At 34.3% G+C, this 24,514-nt stretch overlaps 1 protein-coding gene across 2 annotated transcripts in view; it reads right to left on the bottom strand.

Moving 5' to 3' along the window:
- The window catches only part of NOVA1 (NOVA alternative splicing regulator 1), a 156,414-nt gene that overhangs the window by 3,006 nt on the left and 128,894 nt on the right, over nt 1-24,514 (bottom strand). For both annotated transcript variants that reach the window (XM_050898147.1, XM_050898146.1), the window contains one exon: nt 1-68. This exon is cut by the window's left edge and continues 3,006 nt beyond it. In XM_050898147.1, coding sequence (XP_050754104.1) covers nt 1-68 — 68 coding nt within the window. The remainder of the gene's footprint in view (nt 69-24,514) is intronic.

Consider the following 24,514-nt stretch of genomic DNA (forward strand, 5'->3'; position numbering starts at 1 on the left):
GCCTTCACTGTAGCACCTCCCTTCCCTATTATCAGACCTGCTGTGCTGTTGGGAACTATAATCTTTACCTGTAATTAAAAAAAATATATATAAATAATACTTCTGCTTTGTGCATAAACACTATAATATTTTGCTACCCTATAAAAGGAAGGAAAAGAATGAAGCAAGTTAGTTACCATGTTTTTAAAAGAAAAGGTTAAAAAAAATATTAAAAAGAAATACAGCTCATCACGCTTTTTAATGCTCTGCATCTGTTTCAAATGTACAATACAAAGAATTAAAGATAAAATAAGAGGAACATCATATTTATCGTTCTCCCACAGAATATACTGCTTTCAGCATAGTACATTTCAGACCAAAAGATTAAGCAAATGCAGGTATTATGCTTGTATGGAAAGATTGTCTCAGATTGTATCAAAGTGAGTGTTTTCATCTGATTCCTCTCTTTCCAGGCTAAGGTAGCAAACCAACTTAGACAAAATGTGTCTGAAATTCTTTACCTTCCCTTAAAACTTCTATAGTAGCAATAATTAAAAAAACCCACTTGGCTAAAGCAAATATGGTATAGCATGGACAGATAAAATAGTTGGTCTTGAACAGGACATGATCTTGATTGTTCAACCTGTCATCCACATCAGTATACAGAAATTCATTATGTGCTACATACACACATTCATTATGTGCTAATACAGTGTATTATTATTCAGCCTATGGAAATGAAGTGCAGCAGGAGAGCGTATCTAAATGCTGAAGATTTTGAAAGAATAAAATATAGCATTTGCACATCTTAAAAAGTTTATCAAAATGTCTTCAAATGAAGGGTATTTGCCTATAAATCCTACCTTTCCTCCTGTTTAAACAAGTTTCAAACTGATACAACCTCATTAATGTCAACAAATTCATTTCTTATTGACTTATTGCTATTTGTAGCTTTTGTTTTCGATATACATTTTATAAATGTGCCTCAAAGTTTTAATGTACCATTTGTTTCATTATATTGAATTGATATAATGTTTTATCTTACAAAAATACATTTTTAGTAGCCTACTGATATCCATTCATTCAGGTTTTGTGGAGCATGTATATAGGGGTAACACTTTTCAGTTTGTCAAATCCTTTCACTAAAATGCTATCTAAAACCTCAGCAACAAGTCAATACAAAATACAATTAAAATTTTATTAGCAATGTTCTCATTTTACTGCCTCATTATAAAGTCAAGCTTATTATAAAGTCAAGCTAAAAATGCATGCCCTATAAATAAGCTTTTTCTAGTCTTACCCAATTTAGGTATTTCCAGATGTTACGATAGCGTCAAAATCAAATCTTTGAAAATCCAGCACACTATAAAGTTGAGAAACATTTATATTTTCCACTTATACAATATGTACATTAAAAATTGTAACATACCATATTGTATTTTGCACTGAATTGTTTTACAGCGTATATAGAATTTTTAATTTCTTTAGAATTTCATTCACATTCATTGACATCAAAACAAAAGATGTTCTATGGAATCAATAAAAAATTATTAGGTGCTGACTTATTCTAAAGGTAACATAAAAGTATGGTATTGAAAAAACATTTAGCCCACCCATATATTAAATAATCCTATAAAAATACAAACATCTCAATATGTGTATATACTTATATACGTATTCATGTATATATACAAACACACATTGAAATGGTTTTTTATATATATGTTTATAGACACACTCATTTTTAAGTCAGGACACCTCATAGTCATTTTAAAATGTAGTTCAAACTATTTGGCGATTTTGAGGTGCCCTTTTTTAGTTTTCCTATCAGAAAAAGAAGGAAACCACTCAGATTTGATTTGGTATTTGTCATCTAGACACAAAATGTATTAACTAATTGCTAAATATAAGGCATGTTCAGATTTTTGTTAAATATATATACACTTAAGGGGTTTGTTTGTTTGTTTTTGCTTGGTTTGTTGTTTTTCTTCTTTTTTTTTTTAATTAACACTCCAAAAACGTGGAGTTGTATAAAAACAGAGTCACCCAGGAAAACTCAATAAAACTGCAAATCTTTTATTGCATGGCACGGCTTTCATGATTATGGTTTTGTGCCACATACTATAGAAAACATTTACCTGACTCCACTGATTTAAGACATACTAACAGCTTCTTTGGGAGATTTTGACAACTGTGATTTGCCAGATCCTGCTTGGTTTCATAACCAATGTGCACAGTTCTGACCAAGTTAGGCATAAGCGCTTATGTAAGTGTAAGAGAAGAACCTAAAACATAAGAAGGTATGAAAATACACTCTCATAACCATACATGTGATTGCAGAAGTAGCTAGAATATTTAATTTTAGGGCAGCATTGTAGCACATGTAATATCATAGCTACACATGCAACATATGAAAATCCAGGTTACTGTAATATGGCTAGGATTACTCTAAAGGATTGGTGTAGTAAAATAAAATAATGGTTTAATTCAGTCACAAAACTAATGTTCTGTATGCAACAAGAAAGATCTTCTCATTAAGAAACCACTACTTTTCTCACTTGGCATCACAAAAGTTCATTTGGTTCACCATTAACAGCTCTGGTTGGTTGACAAAATTATCTGTCCAGTCAAAGACAAAGAATGATCTCCTCCTCCATACCCATCCGCTCGCACCTTGTCCAGAAATGTTTTTGTACTTAGCCATACAAACAACATACAAATTATGATGAATTTCAGAAAATAAATCTTGGATTTGCTGGATTAATATGTTATACGTTTGTCTGCTTCTGAGATAAATAAAAATACCCTTTTCTAAATATCTATTTTAGAAACATCAGATTGTGTGTTTTAGCAGTCAACTCTCTTAAATTGTTTTAGTACAGGAATATACCACCAATAGCCTTTCAAATACAACCCCTGCCAGGGTGAATATTTCACCTATTAACATATAGGACATCTTTTAAAAATATACATGTATTAAAAAATTAGACAATATGCACAATCTATTTTATACGAAGATGTCACAGAAAACATTACATTCCAATCAAAATTCTGTTTTAACTGAACATAAATACATCTGTATGCATTTTGCTTAAAACATAAGTAAAATCCTGCTCTTCCTGAAATGAATGGCAACATTTGCATTATTTTGAGATATTCAATTGTAACATTCCTGTGTTTGTGACAACCGATTGAAAGTGTTATTTAAAAATGGAGATAATTACTTTAAAAAGCAAAACATATTTAGGAATTTTATTTAAGTCATATTAATCTTGCCACCAATTTGTAATTCACCACCTGTTTCCCGCATTCACTTGATTTTCCCTGGTGTATATATCGGAATATCAACTCTTTATGGCAAACATTGGTTGTGTTGTATACTAATACAGTATCTAACATATTAGGCCACAGCCCTCTAGGTGCCAGTACAAATGCAATAATGCAAATATATATATTTTTTTTCTGTTGAAGCCTAAAATCTATAAGGTCACTAAGTTACAATCATAAAATGATACAACAAAATTCTTGGTTTCAACTCCAGTTATAAAAACAGAAATTGAAAAAGCAAAGATTGTCTATTTGGTTTTGTTATCTGCACCACCACCATTTTTTAAAGTACTTAACTCCCTGTCTGTCAGGGAAATTGGACAGTGCTCTTACTTCCCTTTTACAGATAAGAAGTTCAGAAAGTGATCTGGATGCAGAAGTGAGAAACTTAACTACTACACAAAATAATTGCTCTGAGCTATCCAATAAAGGTATCTTCGACTGTGCAGGAAGGTTAGGTTTCCAGGTTTGTGTGTATGCTCCTGGCTATATTGAAATTTGTGCTGCAAAATGGAGAGTATCTAAAGCAATTATGAACATAAGCTTCAAATACATATGCAATTTAATTTTTTTCAAATGCTATAGGAAGAAAAAAATGGAAGGAACTTAACCTTTATTTCATGCCAAATAGATTTTATAAAAAAATAAGGATTGCAATTATGACATTTCCTTACTCACAAAGCAAATTAATACTTCCACAAGCATCACTCTCATCCTATTTGAGTTAGCATAAGCAAGTTCAAAATCAGGCTCAGCGAGTATAATACTTCTCCCCTGAAAAGGAATCAAACTATAACAAAAATAAAAGAAACAAAGTCATTTCACTACATGTGTTTTCACTAATACATTATTATGTCTTTAAAAGCCTTGACAAAGGTGCAACAGTCCAAGCAACTGTGGTGCTTAAGGAGGGCTCAAACCAGAGAGCAGTTTGTTGCCCTCAGTTCCCAATAAAGTCAGCAGAGATTTGATGAAACTCCACACTTCAGCAGAGGATGCTCAGTACTTTAGGGATCTCAGCCATTATGTCCAGAGGACACAATTCAGATTGCTTTAACTTAGCATTAGAGTCTCATATTCACCCTTGCATGCTGCAAAATCCTAGACTCCTAAACTCTGTATCAGCTAATTCCCTAATCCTTTTCCATTTATTGACAACCCACTTGCATAACCCCATGCTGCACTCGCCTATCACGTCAGCATCGCCTGAAAGTGCTCTGATTTACCAAACTGAAAGTCCTGGCTCAGTCCTGGGAGCTCAATAGCATCTACTGTGGAATGCCAGATGTTCGGTGATTATGCTATGCCACTTCTCATCCCCTCCCTTATGCTGCAAGGAGATAATCTGCACTGAGCAGCTATGAGTGTATATGAATACACACAAAATACCTTCACGGGAGGAAGAACCATGACCAAACCTGCACTGCTCCCCACAGTAACACCTCATGTCCTGTCTCCCCAGTCCTCATTCCCACTCCTCTTGTGTAAACACCTCCAACTACCTATAGCAAGGTTCCCAATCCTTTCGCTTTTCTATTACCTTATTTCCTTGCCATCCTTCTCTCTGATGACATGTGCTCTGGTTATATTCTCACTTCTCAGAGTCTTTGGAGGCAGGGGGATGGCAACTGCAAACTAGCACCTTATGTGCCACCCAGCTAATACAAAGTATTTATCTGGCAAACACAGTGGAAGGATGAAATGCATGCTGACTGGCTAGACAGAAAGAAGTTGCACTTGATGTGGCTGTTATGCCAATTAGAGTAACCATATGTAAAGAGGCCAAAACCCATGGCTTTAAGTTTAAAGCTTCACATGGTGGCATGACACATGCCTGCACTAAATTACACCAGAAAAGAAAAAGTCTCACTGATTACACAAAATAGCATCAAAACTTGGAAAAAACAAACCCAACAATTTGACAGTAGAAGCATTTAATTGCATCATCCTCTGCTTATTCCACCTCACAGAATTGTTTCCGAAGAGATTGCACAGAGATTAATGAACCAAGGAGCTTTTTTATCTGTTATTCAGCTTTCCTTTTTCCTCTTTTATTTTCACAAGTTTAATTATAACTCATGCTATGAATCTTCTGTAATAGTTGTTCTTTTTTCCTTCTATTAAATCTTTCAACTACTTGTGTAATGTTATCTTCCCTTAACAGAGAAACGCCTTTACAAAAAAGGTTCCATCTAATCTAACAAATTCATCCTAATCTGGCACAATTCTACATTTTAGTCTCCCTGAAGTAAATCATTGTATTCCCTTAAAACTGTATTTAAATTACTATCTTTCATTTTATCTCTTTTTCCATCTTCATTGCTCATCAATTACTTTAAACTCTTTAAAACTCCCTCTGGGCTCTGGATTCTATACCTATGAAAATTTCATGCTATTTTAGCTGCTCATTTGACTATAGGCTTGGAGTTGATGAGAGGGTATTCTGAAAGCACAAGTTCCTGTAGAGAGCAGTCAATGAAGAGTAAGAACCATCTATTATTTCTCTGTGTGGCAGGCTAAACACACTGCTACAGTAGGCTTGTATTGATGTGAGTAGTCCCGTGCCATTCATCCTTAAACTGAAGTGGCAGTGTAATGAAAATCTGGGAGAAAAATCAGGATCAACAAAAGATGTGACAGACGTCTACTGGAATCAAGCAGAAAGACAACTAAGTACATTACAGGCAAGATGATGCCTGCACGCACTTAGAATTTACAGCCACGCTCCGTCATATCAGGCAACTCTTGGAAAGTCCCTGGCTACATACCCAATGACAATCACAAGTTCAAGGCAGAACAAGCTACCAAGAGGTCATGAGCGTACATGCGTACAGCAGGCAGAAATACTAGGCTGGTCTGGACAGGTGGTTGTTCACGTCAGACTTAGGCTCAGCCTCCGACAGTAGGATTACACAGCAAATCTCTACTGATTGCACATACATACTCTCAAGGAAGGTGGTGGAATTTCTCTCAGTAATGTCACTAGCTCTGGATTGGGTTCCATATGTACATATGGTGAAATATGAACTTACTTTTTCAGAGGTGTAGAGCACTGAACAAATTCCTGGTTGCTCAGTCCAAGAGTATACATTTTCTTTTTAGAGAAAATACTGAGAAAGAATAGAGACATCTTTCTAATGGTCTGTTTGACATTTATTTCCAAAAATAAGCAAATATCCATAAAAAGAGAAGCAGTTCCTTGTAAATTTAGCTAGATCATGATGTAAATAAAGTAAATAAACCTAGATAATAAATTAGTCTTCGTCTTCCCTGGTTATGTTTAAATTCTGTAAATGCCATTCCAATTCAAATTTTCTCTTTCTAGAAAAGGATATCTAGAACTGAAATATTCTGTGAACAAGTGCAACTGGATAATAGGAAGAGATTAGCTGCTACTTTGTTCCTCAGTATAATCCACATCTTTTTTTTTCTAGTCATGTTTGTGTTCCTGAGATTTTCTTCTCATCACAAGCAGCACATATACTTGTAGTATTTCCTTCATATATTTTACCTGCAATTATTGCAAGATGAATGTAATTTTGCTGTTTCTCTATGTTGCTTCTTTGTGGTATTTCTGCCCTCATAACTACTGTTTCTTTCAAGTTAATTCAAAGTTAAATTAAACCATTGAAAAAAAAATATTTTAAGAGGTCTTTCTCAAGTTAAAATCATACTAGTTTATTACAAATATAATAAACTAAAATGACAGCAAACAGATATTCTGAAACATTTTTTTCGTATCTGCCACTACATTGCAGCAGGAGGTTGGGCCAATTCCCACTCTACTGTTTATCACAAGTTTTTATTTTGTTCCAGTTCTCAGACCTCCTCTCAGCTGAAGCTGCATTTCTCAAGGGGGTTATTTCATTTCAGTCCTAAAAACTATCATGCAATAGAAACCTAACTTCAGCTTAAATACTTGCGAATAATTTACGTCTGAAATCATGCTTAGAACCTTGGAACCAAGCTGGAGAAAGATTTACTAGAGGAAAGAATAAGGGTTTTTTTCACAAATTGCTGCTTTGGCTTAAATCTACACCATTTTTCAATTAGTATTTTATATTAAACCTTGACTCTTTGGGAGACTGAAAAAAGTACCTCCCACTTCTTTTAGTTACTACCTAATTACGCTTCTGCCCACTTTATGAACATTAAGATTTTTCTTTCATGCCTTTAACTAAAGATGCAATTTGGAATGCAAACTTCTCACAGCAAGGAATTAGCAAATCATGTTTAAACAAACTTCTCTGTTCTCTGCTTTTCTGTTACCAGTGTGTGGGGGGGCTCTAACTCAAATAGAAAGGCTTCTTCTCTCAAAAGCAGTTTTTACTAAATGTGTGCACATGCAAGTTGTGTATGGAGAGAGAATAATTATTAAAACGATGTTGGTTAGACAGGTGGTTGATTTTATGAGACTATCTAGTTCTGAACAAAGTATTATTAAAAATTTATCCACACATATGCACACACAAAAGTCTATGAGTAGTTTCATGAGTATCCCTCATGAAAACATGATTCAAAAGTGTGGGAATGGAAGAAAGCAAATCCTCTATGATTTCTCTATGATACATAGTTTTAATAACATAGAGAAGAAACTTAACTTTTCTAATTTTTTTCTGTGTAGCATAAAAACAACATTCCATATTTTATGCATTAATGTTTCATGAGTTTCAAATTACACTTGCAGAGAAGTGTAATGTATTTTGAGTAGCTTCATTTATACTTTTCACTTTTTTATAATTAAAAAAAGAAAAAATGAGCTGGTTACATACTGAATTATACAAGAGCAAAAAATCATAGATTTTCACTCAATTGCAGAGTATGTAGTATACATAGAAAATTAGACATCTATATTGATTGTGCCATTGTTCAGATGAAACATCTTTTAAGAAGACAGAAAGCAGGAATACTAACTGCTACGGCCAGTAAAGTCTGAATGACACTTTCAGTGACAGTAGACTGTTAACCCTATTCTCTAAATTCACAATGGTTCTCCCTCCCCCTATCTAAAATCTCCCTTTTTTCTTTTCCTCATCTAATTTGTTGCATGGTGTTCTATGAACACCTGCCAACATTCCACGGAGTCAAGGATGGGTTTCACAAAAGCATGAATATTTACAGTATGATTGAGTATAGTAATTTAGGATGCTTCTGACTGAAAGACACCATGTAATTATAATGTAATTTCATTATTGGAATTGCTGAAAAGACATTTCTCAATACAAAATAATCTACAAAAAATGTAGATAATGTATGTTACTTTAAAAACAAATACGCCTCACTGATGGTATCAAGAAAACTCCCACTGTTTCACTTTAGACAGGATCTAACTTATAAACTCATAAAACCCACTCCAGATGCCAAAGTGAATTGGTCTTCCTGACAGAAATTGGGGCAAAGGTGGTGTATCCCTTTTTTTATGCTTTCCCAGTCACAAAAACTATAAATGTTACTTTGGCTTCTCATGGCTATTAACTCATTGTCCAAAGAAGCATTGCACTGGTTGCTTTCCTGAAAAATCTTCAGACAAAAGAAGATAAAAACGTAAACGACTAGGATATTTCTGCACTTCTCAAGAGAATCCTTAGAAGGCTGCATCCATTAGCTTTACATGTACTCCTCAGTAGCAGATCAGCCATAAACTCGTTCTGAATGATATGCTATATTTTAACTAGAAATCTTATACTTACTGAAAGCAATTACTGGGAGAAATCCTATGGCTGAAACATACAGGAGATCTGGTAAGATGTTAATAGCAAATCTTGGATGGCCTACAAGCACAGACACTTAGGAACCCATTTTCCATTGACTTCAAGGAGTCTGAGGCTTCCAATTTTTTTTTTTTTTATGGCTGTGGACCTGCAAGTCCAAGAGAAGCCTAAGAGTGTTCTTAAATATGCCTTTGACTGGAGTAGAAATTTTCAAGATTAATATGTAATGTTAACATTACAGAACCTCACAGCTACTCAACAGTGCCCAATTTTCAGTATAAACTTTGATAAATGTGGCTAAAACACACAATGATGTGCCTCTAAAACCAATGCAGCAAATGATCCAGTGTAGTTATGTCACTTAATTAAATTCAGAGGAAAGGATAGCCAACAGAAATGTGCAAACAGACTTGCTTCACTTTTCATTGAAGCTGACTAGAACTTGAAAGCACAGAAAAGCTTAAAACGTGATATTAGAAATACATTGAGATATTCATCCTCTGACATCGCTGGCCAGATTTGGACTTAAATCCAAATTTAAAATCAAAATCATATTTCAGCATTCCAGGTAAGAATGTTCAAAATCAGTCCTTGAAAACTACATTTTAAAATTAATTTATCTATCTATAGGACTGATAGGACAAAAGGATGCTAGCACTTCTGATTTGTTTTCAGATTATCTTTGCCACAGTTGATTTCTACAAGATCTGTAGCACATCTATTAAGCATTCATTTGGCAATTCAGAACAAAATTTAAGTTCTCAACTCTGTATCATCTGCAGGAGGCCTCTCTTTTCAAAGCTGTGGAAATAAAGTGATCGAGCAGAACCATTTCAATTCTATGGTATGGAAAAGAAGGATTTCTAAGGACCATTTAAAAAAATCACTTTCCTTCTTGCTCAAAACTCCTTGAGAACTTTTTGCAGGAGGTCAAAAGAGAAAGAGTTTGATGACCAGCAATAGGAACTTTATGGTTACTTGTATCAACAGGTTTGTGATTTCCAAAGGAAGAGGGTAAAGTGCTCAGGAGATATGACAGTTGTTAGTCCGTTTCTTAAAATACACTGTTGATTTCCATATTTCAATATTTCTACACTTACAAATATCCACCAATTTTGCTATCACAGCTATCATATTCTGATCATTTGAAAATCGAAGTTTTAAGTGAGAAGCTGTGGGACTGAAAAAATGGTAGAGATTGAAAGGAGGTAAAAGAAAGTGCAACTAGCTTTTACCTAGAATCTGAAACATCTTGTTATTCTGAACTGAGAAACAAGGCAGACTCCAAGAATATAAAAGACAGTACAGAAACAATACAGTAAAGATCAGAAATGTATGTAAATTAACTTAAAAATATCAAATTTCTATTTCAAAAGAACTATGGCAATATAAATCACCCTTCAACATTTACTAACAGTTGTCATGTAGAAATACAGCCATTTTTTAGTCATTTTCTGTGTTAGATATGGTGATAAATTCTGCTAAACACACTTTGGTTTTGAGTGATGGCTGATAGTAAACAGTTAGATTTTAATCACTTCAGTTCATCACAGCTACTAAAAGATTTTAGAACCATGCACCAGTTGTTTCTTCTGATCCTTGCTTGGACTTTATACACACAGGGATAAAATACGATTGCTAAGATTTAGCAGCAGGTAAGTGTATATACATATAAGTATATAGCCATTCATCAGTTGTTTCTCTAATAACAATTAAAAAAATCCTACACTTTCATGACTATTTTTTTATCATCGATGAGTTCCATCAATTCAACTTTTAACCAATCACAACAATTGTTTCTTTGAGAGAGAGGACACTTGTAGGAATTTACTAAGTAATGCTGTTTTGATAGTAACTGCTTAAAAGTTGTGAAATGGAATCCTGTATACTAGGAAGACAGTCTCTGTGATAAAAAATACAGCCCAAGATGGGATGGATGGAGAAGAAGGTGTAGGATAATTAGTGGGAAACAGATTAGAGAGACAAGTGAATATACTCCAACTGCAATTCACCACACCATTGCTACTGGAAAAGCACGTGGCAAAGGTAAAGGTTCAGCCAGTCAATGCTGTTAAAATACCAAACAAGAATTTGGTATCACTGATCCACCTCAATCTCATCAGTATTTTACTAGACACCACATTAGATTTACTTGTTGTTTAGAAAAAGGAGGGTTTTACACTATTTTTGGTGCCTAAAACTTCTATTATTTATCAAGCATTTCAATTTCTGCCCTGCACAATAAAAAACCTATATAACTACACTTGTACATCCTTCAGCATTTATCTAAGTTCACTTTTCCTTTACTGTACTCAGATAATATCAATATTTTTTAACTGTTACATACAGAGAATATTAGTATCTCTATATTAGTATCTATAATATGGTAGGTATAAATTTAGACACAGGCTCTCATGAAACAATCCACACTTCTACTGACGAGCACTGGTCGGTGGAAGGACTTGATCTCTCAGTACATGAAGTGGCTCACTGGCATGGAAAACTACTATTGGTATAGTGTTTGACATCTAGAACTGGATTTTCAATTAAGCAGGACATTTGTTTCAGAAGAACTGAACTTATGGACAGGAGGAGACAGCTAGTAGTGGAAAAAAATGTACTTTCCAGGACTTCTCAGGACTCTAGAAATATTATTTTCTGTGAAACAGGAAATTAACGATAATTTTAAAAAACACATACTTAAAGTTAGACTCCTAGATGCTTATTTAGGAATCTGTCCTGGTTTCAGCTGGGATAGACTTAATTTGCTTCTTAGTAGCTGGTATAGTGCTATGTTTTGGATTTAGTGTGAGAATGATGTTGACAACATGCTGATGTTTTAGTTGTTGCTAAGTAGCGCTTGTCTTAAATCAAGGACTTTTCAGTTTCCCATGCTCTGCCAGCAAGCAGGTGTGCAAGAAGCTGGGAGGGAGCAGAGCCGGGGCAGCTGACCTGAACTAGCCAAAGGGATATTCCATACCACAGAACGTCATGCTCAGTATATAAACAGGGGGGAGTTGGCCGGGAGGTGCGGATCGCTGCTCGGGCATCGGTCAGCAGGTGGTGAGCGACTGCATTGTGCATCACTTGTCTTCTCTTGGGTGTTATTTCTCTCTCTTTTTTGTTATATTCCTTTTCATTACTATTATATTTTTATTATTATGAGGTAGTTATATTTTATTTTAGTTATTAAACTGTTCTTATCTCAACCCATGAATTTTACTTTTTTCCCCCGATCCTCCCCACCCCACTGGGAGGGGGGAGTGGCTCCGTGGTGCTTAGTTGCTGGCTGGGGTTAAATCACGACAGCATCTTAATCCAAAAAGCATGCTTGCATGTTCGGCAAACCCAACAGTTAAACCATTTATTTAGAGGACTTAAAAAATCCTAAATTCAAGCACTCATTTAAGAAACTCCTAGTGATGATATTCTTTGCCAATTTTGAATTATGGCTGCATGCTCATGTCCTTTCTCTTGAATGTCTCCTTAATAATCTTGTAACGAAGAATTTGTGAATCACTGGATCAGAGATATAATTACTCTGTGTAAAAAACTTACTCGTCGAAGTCCACTATGTAAACTAACATGAAAAAGAAGAGTGGAAGGTAGAATTTGTCAGGTCTAGGCACTAAACTGTAATGACAAAATGTTTTCCTAAGAGCAATATAAATACAAAATTTCTCATGAGTTCTTTACTTGATTTAGTAAACATCAGTTTTCCTTCAGATACAAACACATAATAAGATGGTAGAGCCAAACAGTTTTTAAAAGGAGGAAGATTTTAAACACTCACACCATCTAGCTAGGCACACAATTTAAAAAAAAAGAAAAAAAAAGAAAACAAGAAAAGTCCTTCTTACCATTCCCACTGACATAAGATTTGATGCAAAAGCTGAGAGAAATGTAAAGACATGAAGTAAATCCCAAACCACCTGAATATATCACTACTATATATACTTATATATACACACTTCTGTACTATACATATATACTTCTATATGTGACTCCATAATACCTGATTACTTTTAAGGAAAAACAGTCTTATTGCATTTAGCATCTAGCCAACAGCTCCAGCTCAGTTAGAGTACAGAAGCTACTTATTCAGCAGTGCCTCTTTAAATCGTTTGTTCGCAATTCAGCTGATTCTAAAAACAATAAGGAAAAAGAAAAGCAAATGAGTCCATACGGAAGACATGCACACAGTCCTACTCTATGCAGACACAATGAATGGAGCCATCCCTTCCCCCAAGCCCATCGTGTCTTAGAATCTCACAGCTGCAATCATGTCAGACATGAGACATGTACTTATGCACAAAACCAAATGAAAGCTCTCCACCTTACGAGATCACGGAATAAAAAACCCACTCTGTTACAGAATTATTTCAAGAGATTCGCCAACCTTTCTTTGAAACCAAATTTCTGCTCTTAACAATATTAAGGAATTTAAATAATATATCTTTTAACTGAGAGATATCTTTTATATTCAGTCTATATTTAGTTACACATATACAGATAAGAAAAGACAGAACATGCCATTTTTAATGGTGTATCTTGACCTAACCTGGCACCAGTTTTGCACATGTTCTTTACTCGAAGATTACAAAATTGTAAGGTAAAATGAAAGATAAAGCTTATAATATCGACCAATACGTGTAAAGTAAACATGGTGGAATGATAAACTACTTGCTACATTTATAACTGTAATGAACGTGGCAAACAGCAACCAATAAATATGACAGAAGATGAATATACTTTGCCTAAATGAACACCTTTGAGTTTTCATGGCCATAAAATAAAATAATAATAAACCCTAACATCCCCTTCTACATTATTTGTAATTAAAATCCTCGGGTAACTATTCTGTTCTCCATTCTTCTCAGCAAAAGAAGGAAGGGGAGACACATGTGAATTAAAATCCTTGTGGTAACTCCATTAATGTCTCAGCTCAGTGAAAATAAGAGCATATTTATTCATGTTTTGACCTACAGGTTGTCCTGTATAGCTTCACGGTGTTTTTCACTATAAGAATGGTGAAAAACAGCAAGAAATCTGGCTTATGCAAAACACATCTGGTCTATCTATATGAACTATATAGATTAATGGTATCAAGGGCTATGGCTACTTTGCACCCCCGGCTTTGCAAAAGACGACCAGCAGTAGAGGCTTGATCCTTTCTGTATTGACTGCTGCTTAACTATTAAAAAAGAATTTTGTACAGCAAGAACTACTCAATGAAATTTGCAGGGAGGCTATCTCATAGACATCATTTCAGAATTGTTTTCAAATGAGAAAGGAAGTAAAGGACGGTTAGAACATTTAAATAACCATATCTCTCTAGGTCATAAACATAGTAATTACCAGAAACTTTTATTAGAAAAAGGATGTAGTTTCACTAATGGGTGGATGTCTTCAAACTTAATAAGCACTACTACAGGACTCCATAGCCCTCTAATGCTAATAGAGTCTTCTGACAAGCCAATTCAAAATCTTCCTCTCAGACTCTGACATTACGTCTCTGACAAGGATCACAGAAGAGAACAAGGTAATATCAAGCTACTGGTCTCGGGAAATATATCAATAACTACAACTAAGTTAAGTGGCTGGCTTAGAACTTAACATTCACCAAAGTCCATTTACATGTATATGTTTAATTTATATGTATATCTACTTTCTGGTTTACCCTTTTGTAAACTTGTAGTTATACATTTTTAACCAAGAAAACCACAAGGGAATAGTAACTACTGCTGGAAGAGAAAGGGAAAAAGAACACTGGAATAAGTGGAGGCAATGACAGAAATCAGCAATTAAGTAAACAGAAACAAAAAGACTGATAGATGCTAACACAGGCCAGTTATGAAGGTCAATCTAGCTTATCAAAAAAAGTTATAAGAGACAATCGAAGGTACAATTGCATCCTCCTTGTTAAACGTGAAGATCTTGGATTTAGATCATGTAAAATTTAGCTCAGTGGGGAAAATCGTATATATTTATTATTAAACCATGTATTTGCAAACCATATTGTCTCCATACATCTGTACTCTGAGTTATATTTCTCATATAATGGGAATCTGTGGAGCCAAATTTCATTAAGGAAAACTATCTATAAATAAGCAACAAAAAAAATCAGCAACTTTCAAGATTTAATTAAGCATTACAAAAGTTAGGCACAGGCAACACTTGAATATAGATAACTTGCACATATTAATAATTTTGGCTAGGTAATCAGCTGATATAAATGTTCACTTGGAAAAAAAATGACTCCTTATGCAAACTAAGGCTGTGAGGCACAAATATTATATATGGCTGTACTTACACACATACATCACACATTTTTTATACCTATATTACATATGTGTAATTCTGTGTGTGCATTAACTTGGAAAAATACCTTTCCAAGAATAAATTTGGAGTCAGCATCTTCATAAGTTGGATTTAAATATCTTTTTTTAAAGATACACTGAAAAAGAATTTGCATCTAACTCTTGCCCCGATCTCAACTCCTATGCACATTATATACATATTCTTCAGCTTCCATGGATTACAATTTATTTTTGAGAGAAAAGATACTGACAAATACAAAAATAAAAGTGAAAGAGCTGTCTCAAAATGAGATAAAGGTGAGGAAATGAACAGATTTACTCACCAGTTTTGATTTCATAATACATTTGTCCTTTTTTTTTTATTTAACAAATGTTCACTGTGAACCTTGTTACCGTAAAGACTCTTTTTCGGCAGAGCTCAATAAATGCATTATAAATTATTATAATCTCAGAAACTTTACATAAAACTGCACACAATCTGAATTATAGTTTTTATTAATATTACTATGCAATATTATTGCTACTAATGAGTTTTATTTTACTATTTCAACAGTAAAAATAAGTTATATTTCAAATAAAAATATTCTTTTATTAATTTTGAAATGACAAAATGCTCTTGGTGATGTCAAAACGCACCAATTTTGCTGAGCCCTCTGACATTCAAATTGACAAGTTTATACTCTTTTCTTTCACTTTTATTGATTTTTGTTTCTTACCATCAAAATAAAATTCAGATAGGTCAAAAAGAAAGGCTTTTTGTACTAGCAGTGTAAACAGTAAGACAATTAGTAGTACAATAAAAATTTTGTATTTCACAAGCCATGTATTCAGTTAACTTCTTGTCATTACCGTATTATATTTAAGTAATACCATTTTGGTTTGAATAACAAGTACTGAATAGTACATAGGCTATGGAATATAATTACATTTATGAAATATCTGCTGTAATAATAACATTTGTACTTAAGGCATTTTAGAGCTCATGTTTTGTAACTAGACTCCTTAATAAAAATAAACCTAGTAGAAAGGTATCTTTATATTCAAAAATATCTTTATAATAAAACATACACAAATTATTGGCATTAGTAATATCTAAATTACATTATTAAATTCAGATTTCAAATCATAACTTTCACTACATCAAAGTTGTAATCTCTTCCTTTTATTATCCTCATTCACATGTGTTCCTGTTAATGTAAGGTAGGCATAACTTTCAATTTACTTACAAATTGCATGCAGTAAAGACAACCCTCAGTGTATACGTACACATTGTGTACAGCCAATCAGTTTTTACTGTGAATGTTAATGTAAGGTGTAGCATTAATTATCTAATTACTTTTGACATAATTAAAGCAGGAATTTATGTAAAACAGCCTCTTAAATGCTCAAATATGGGTGAAATATAACCTGTGAAATGTCTTTAACAAACATCTATCTGTTATTTCCTTCTGTTTCTAAAACTGAATGTGATAATACTGGTTCTAGACAATATTTACACAGTTATTTTACTAAGCATTTTAAATATATTACGATCAATAAATATTCTGCAAAGATCTGCTTATCTTTTGACTTGATTTCTTTTTTTCTGCATCATGTAATTATACATGAGCACTGGTCTGCAGAAGATCTGGAGGAATTGTATTTTGCTTCAGCACTCTTTACTAAAGAATGTCATTAATCACAGTTTAATCTATTTCATAAACCAGTTTTATTCCATAAAGCAGTAACACTTTAAAAGAGCTTACATGGAGACTGCATTTCAGCGTCTCATGGGTAGGGGGCAGCTGTTAATTTATTGTCACAATTATTACAATTACTATTAAGAGAATAAAGTGGATCAAAATACTCTTACTGCATTTATGTTTTGGTTAAGTGAACAATAAAGATAACCATAAAAAGCTGAGAAGCATGGAGATCATGTATTAGATTACTAGAAACATGAAAGAAGAATTTACACTGCAGGAGAACTACCAAACTGCAGGCTTTCAGAAACTTTAAAGAAATAGAAATTTAAAACACTTTTCTAACCCCACCCAAATCACAGGTGCCCAAGTTCAACTGAATGAATAATTTGTCATGTAGAAGTTTATTATTGCTGAACAAAGTGAGGGGGGGGAAGAGTCCAGAAAGACTCTGATCTCTAAGGCTGCATTTGCTGAGATGTCATTTGAGAAGCAGGGGAAAACAGAAGGCCAAACAGCCAGCAGTCACTCTGTACCCTCAAATATTCTTCAAGGCTACAAGCTGCAAAGATTCAAATGTAAATCACTGGGAGGTAACATACCAGTGGACTCAGCCCCCGGGCATTTCTAAGGATGCTTGTCAGAGTCTATGGTCACTATCCTCCCACTGATCCACTATTTGCAAACTATGCCTCTGAATAACTATTATCACTTGTAGGGAGTCTAATTTATTTACAGAAGGAAATAAACAAACAAACAAACCCCCAAACCAACAAATGTGAAAACAACTACAGGCACAAAACTAGGGGAAAATACTGCTTCTGAATAAGATGCAGTTACATACTGTTTTGACTGCAGGGTAAAGGTATTGCCTGACTATCTTAAGTCTGGGATGTTATGCTATGGGCAAAGATCTCAACAGATGTACCTTATCTCTGGAAGAGGAAAAACCTCCCACCTCTTATTCCCTAATAGTGCAATAAGTCAACCAGCTTCTTTCTAAGATTTGTATACACAGAACACTCCTTTTTCACTCAAATCAGGCAGACACCTACTTTAATTGGTGGGTTTGTCTTACATCTATCTATGACTTCTCACCATCTGATGAATTCTCAAAGCTTGCGAAAGGCAGACAAAGCATCTAGCATACAGCCTGCAGGAAAGTGCAGTGCGTTGCTGCACTATTCCTACAAACAGCTTGTGAAAGTGATAATGTTTCAGATGGCACAAAGAAAGTATTAACTAACATATGCCCAAAGCAGGATCTTCTAGGGCTAGGCCTAACCATGCCTCACTCAACTTACCCCCTGACATGTCAGAAAAATATGGTATTGCCTTTTCTACCTCATAGTCTGTGCTGTACAGGATCTGTCCTGGTGTGACAGTAAGCTCTGTAACCTCAATGTTTCTTTCCACATTTTCATAGAACTCTTGATCATATGAATTCTGAACTCCCTAAGGGCTGCTAAATTAAATTCTGAATAGCTGAAAACTTAAGAGTCTAACCTTCGTGTGACTGATATAGTACACAGAAGAAAAAAGCAACAGTCATCCAGATTTGCATTCTGGAAATTGCTCTGACATTCTGTTTTCTCTGGGTTGTTCAAACAACAAAGAGTGTACTAAGTGACTCTTTGCCTGTATACCTTAGAATGTGGTTGGCTTTTTCTCCCAATACTAGTTCTGAATGAAACAGTATGTCACCAAACCTGAGTATTAAGGACTCGAAGTCAAAGATAATCTTGGTTAGACCACAGAGTTACATGCTGCCAACTTTTACTCTAGCTTACATGGGATGGAACTTGAACACGGAAATATCTGACACTTTATAGCATGATATTTATTTTCATTTTGTATTGATAAAAGAAGTATGCTTAAAACAGTTGGAACAAAGCAAATGAAAAAATTAAACACCCCTTTGCACAGGAAACTTGAAGACCTTTATCATATTTTGACAAAGAGAAGAATGTGTATTCTCCAACTTTTATGGGTTTAACGATCTCTTTTCATAAGCAGATAGGACCTTTTCTTAGTACAAGGACATGGACAAATGCCAAAACCTACATATCATATCTACAAATATCCTTAAATGAAAGAACAAGATCTTCAATTACAGTGCGAGATTTTTTTTTAACTCTTAAACAACTTGAATAAGATATCCATGTGAGTCTAAAACAAAATCCATTCAATTCAAAAAGCATTATCTTTTTATATGTTCACTCCAAAATACTTTAAAGTGAATAAATCCCACACAAATCATAAGTGTACAGGAAAGTGTAATGACAACTTTTCTCCCAAATCTCAGCATGTTCACAGAAGTAACATTGATTTAAAAATAAATTGAGATCAAAAGCAGGCTTCATTAAAGTCACAATACAGTAAAATCTATATGTTTTCTAAATCATCTTAGTATGTTTCCAAAATTCTACTTTTATTCACTTCCTTTAACAAGTTTTAAAACTAATGACTAAACTAAGGATTAAAACCGATGATAGGCTAAGTCTTCATAAATGCACAACAGGAGTGAGCATGTAATATCTTGTTAAAAGCTGTTTTCTTACAAGAAAAAAAGAAATCAGTTTGTCCCTTTGTTTTCTCATATTTTTTCCAAGCTTTACTTTTATATGCATTTTTTTCTTTTTTTTTCCTCCTCCTGATTTTTATCTGTGGGGGTAAAAACAACAAAAATATCTATCAACCAGGAAGACTTCAAAACATGAGGAGCAATTGATTTAAGACATTTATCCATTTTAATAGAAAAGGAATAGTAATGCTATCCATTACACTGAGAAAGTGTATCTTTTTGAAGAGGGGATGAAATAGGAAGCTAATTGATTCTAATTCTTTTCAAGCATAAAATCAAAACAAGGTACATGGACATGGAATCATGTTTTTACTTACATGACTGTAACTGGCAGATCATTCATGAAATCCTATGAATGATATGCCAGTAGTATTCAGAGACTTAGCAGTGAGAAGCTACATCTTTCCCCATGTCTCATGAATGCTCCTGACAACATTTCCCCTACATTTAACAAAGGAACAATAAACAGTCAACCCTAAAATTGCTGTGCGGTGGGAGAGAGGAGAAGAAAGGAAACAAGTAAATCAATATAAAGGAATATGAACACTCAAATAATTACCTACATAGCTGTCTAAACAGGAAAAATTGAAACAGACAATAAGAAAGAGTAAAAAAATCCAAACTGATTTGCATATAAGATTTTTTAAAATTGTTATTTAAAAATCTTTCAGTATCTAAAAAAACATATATTTTAAAGAGACAATGCAAACAAAAGCGCTGAGATCAGATACTGCAAAATATTGGGAAAAAGCGGTCAAAGAACAAGAGAAATATAATAAAAGTAATGTATTAACCTGAGAACCAGAAAAAAATGTCTACAGTTAGTCTATGGAGAATAGGTTAATTCTGCTTAGAGTTTAGCCATGAAATGAAGCATTTCAGCTGAAGAGCAGCAGGAAACGTTACCTCTGAAGCACTGGAACCTCTGCTGGAGTCCTCTCACTTGAACAGGGGAATAATTCTCCCTGGCCCTTTCTAGATATGTTATCTCAAACATTATTTATTACGTGCTGTCCACAGTGTGCCATAGGCAACTTGTAATCAAAAAAGGAACTCTGCCTTCTTATTAAATTGAAACAAAAATGTCACTTTATAGAGATATGAATTTACAATCGATAAAATTATCTACAAATGTGAAATGTCAGGGTTTTCTCACACTAGAAAGAGAAGTGTTTTTCTAACTAATGTAGGCACTTTCATTCAACCTTGTTAGAATGCACAACCTTCAATGGGGAGTCAAAATTATTACTGGGTAAGTCTACGCTAGCAATAGCAAGACCTGAACAGAAAAGAACTCTGAACAGGAAGTTGAGTAACTATTAAAACTGAAGATGAAAGTCCTTGCTGAGACTTAACCAAAAAGATATGCTATGGTAAGAAATTATGTGAAGAATTTTTCTGTAGGCGGCAAAAGTATACCGTAAGTTTGGGGACCTTACAGAAAAAGCCAGCAAAATACAGGGCCTATTTCTTCAACTCTATTCCCCTAAACATCATGGTGAGATTCTTACAGTTATCATATAGTTCTGAACACCACTGTCACACCAAACCTGACTTCCTTCTCATGCATCTACTTGTGATAAAAAATTGGCTTGATGACATAATTAGATGTAAATAAATAAATAAAACGCTTGTATTTATCAATGACCAATCTGACATGTTGAAAAAAGGTCAAGTTGTTATCTCACAGAGAACTACTATGGCAAATATTCTGAACAATCAAATTAAAGTAATAACAGTTTTTTAATTCTACAGCACCTTTTATTAGAATGCTAAATAACTTTATATTGACTTTGCTTTTAAATACACAGTACTGAGATTTGGAAAGATCGAGTGATATATCCAGCATCAGTCAATCTGTGACAGACCTAAAAAGAAAACAGATTTTCTCAATACCACTGTAAGAAATGACATTAAAAATAGGGAATTAAAATTAGATGAATATTGCAGTTAAAATATCAGAGACAGAATATCTTAAATAACCCTCACATCAAATTGTCAAAGGCAAACAGATATAGTATCTCGATGGCCTACAATGGCTATCCAGTATCCTGGGATCATCATTAAAACTCACTATTTGTAATTTAAGATTAATCTACTGATAAAAACTTTATCATTTGAAGTTGGATACTATATGTATTTTAAAATTCCTTGACCTAATGATAACAGAAGGCTAAAACAAAGCTTTCTTTCCTATTTGTTCTTCCACCTCCCACAACAAATTATATATTAAATGTAAGTGATATGACTTCATCAACCCTTTAAAAGCTGTCAGTATGCTTTACAGACAGCCTCTATTTTCAGATTCTACCTCTCTATCAGAAATGAAAAGATTATACTTCTGCAAGTCATTTTACAGACAGGGATAGGACTGTTCTTTAAAGTCAGAAAGGAGGAGATCATCTACATCAATCATTTCAATTTGGAGATATCAATTAATCCCCCAATCTCTAGTTATATGTGTACTATTATATTCCATTGCAAGCTACAGATTTTGCATAAAATAAAGAGATAATATAAGCCAAAAGTACAAATTCCTAATACCAAGACTGTAACAGCCACACGCTTGTGCTGTACCTGCTGGGTACAGGCAGTACCAAGAAAACTGGCTCAGTGCCATCATGTAAAAAGGTTGAAAAGTATAATTTATTACAGATAACAGCAAAGAAGCAAAATAGAAGGTATAATTGTAAAAAACGTAAATGCCATGGGAAAAAATAGTGCATTTAAAAAAGTAAAAATAAAAGAAGGTTTATATAGTAAGTTAATGACACAAAGTTTGTGATGATAAATCCTATTACATTACTGAGCTTAAGCCTATCTAAATTACAAGGGAAGGGGAAAGGACTCCTACCCATCACTCTCCTGACTCACTTGTAAGTAGGAATGTGTGTTTTGGCCTTTTATTCTCTTACAGCCAGTAGTAAAGGTCAGCAGCGGTATCAGTCTCATGGAAAAAGGAAGGATTGGAGAAGGAAACATGCAAGGGTTTGCAACTGCATTTATAGGTGTACATCAAATAGACAAAGGAGAAATACAAAGCTAAGGTTTATATCACTCATGTTTCTCCTTCTAAAATAATAGTAACATCAGTAAAGCAGGCAGATAAGAAGAAAAAATAATCTTGTAAACAAAAGAAAATATGTAAACAGTTTAATTATAGAAATATCTATCTAATGTCACTTAACTGTTAAAATAAGTATCAAAACTTGTACCTTTACAAGTTACTACAGAGGAAAAGCAAGCATGTTTCATATGATGTTTATAGTGCTATTCATCACTTTTGAGATGAAATTCCCACTTGAAGTGTGTTGTGGAAAAGTAAAATTGATTTCCTCCTTCTGGTAAATAAAAGTAAAGCTATATTCTGCCAGCTCCAGGGGTGTCAGCAGAACAGTTTCACCACTGTAGCTATATGTCTGTCCATGTTCTGACAAAGTTCATGAGGGGGTAACACAGAAGCTCTCTGTCTAAAAGTACAGAAAGATTGAGTTCTTTTCAGTGATAGGCAGACGGGGAGGGGGGAGGGGAGGGAAAGTTATTTGAAATGTCCCTAATTCTATTGCCTCTCTGGTTCTTTGTTCCTTGGGAAGTTTGCAGTGTATGAATTTTTAATGTGAACAAAGGCTCAAGGAAGTTCTACTGAAAAAATAAACAAGACATTTACAACAATAATATTGACAGATGTATATCTTCCTGGAACAAAGAACTAAAGAAAAAAACCCTTCCAATGCAGAGGTTTCTGTTGCATCCATGGCAATTCAGTATAACACAACACATGACAGTTCTGAAGGAACTATTTTCTTCCACTATGTAAGACATTTTAGAGACCATCCTCTTCCTGAGAATCATAAAACGAATAGTTTCACGTACACTGGATTTTTCAAAAAACAACAATTCAACAAAAGCCAAAATTGCCATACAAAGGAGTTATGATCTCATCTGAATGGAGGCAAAGTGAGTCATTAAAAGGAAGACATAATACAAGCCAGATTTCCTGTCCAGCTTCCTCTGACCTCTGTTGGCAGAGCTATTTTCCTCTTGTGGTAAAAAGCGTGCCTAGAAATTGTTCTGCCCACTATGCAAGCTCTGTCAGGAGAATACAACTGACATGCTCGTACAGAGGGAAGAATCGCATCAGGTATGCTCATCAACACACCTACTTGACAGTTCTCTAATTGCAATGACTTATGGGGAGTCCTCCAACCCAGTTTAAAAATCTCACTCCAACAGCAACCCAGCATTAAGTATTGCTTAAACCTTGCTTAATCACCTTACTAATCTTTAATATAAAATACCGTCTTGTCACAATTAAAATATTATAGAAAATTGAATGATCTTCAGCCTGATATGCTATTATATCCACACAGCAGGGTGTGCTGTGAATTTATCTTACACCTTAACACTAAATTTCCTGACTTCCATCCAGTTAAATAAGCTCTTTCCTGTTATCCTAATGTAACATCTTGTGAGAAAACCCATACCTGAATGGTTATTTTCTATTGAGAATCATCTTACACAGCCGTATATCAAAATAAACATTTGTTGTTGATCTCTAATACTCTCCTATTGGGTACTTACATGACTACTGACAGGTTTGAGATTACTGTGTTGGAACCTATTTTCGTGTGACAGCCGCAGTGCAGATACTTGTCGATACACTGGTGCTGAATGCTAATCACTACTACAGTCTGAGAACAATTGCCAGCTACGTCACTTATCACTAGAATGAACAGAAAGGCTTTAATTGCCTTATCATGTGCTTTGTACTTCCTGCTGGAAGGGCTAGAAACCACTACGAAATACTAGAAGGAATAAAATAATTATAAACCAGTAGGAATTTCAAGGGTTAATGATAAAAGCAGTTCCAAAAGTCACTTAAGGAACTCATTTCTCTTCTTCATATACACA

Source organism: Gymnogyps californianus, chromosome 5, assembly GCF_018139145.2.
Source record: "Gymnogyps californianus isolate 813 chromosome 5, ASM1813914v2, whole genome shotgun sequence".
Classification (NCBI taxonomy): domain Eukaryota; kingdom Metazoa; phylum Chordata; class Aves; order Accipitriformes; family Cathartidae; genus Gymnogyps; species Gymnogyps californianus.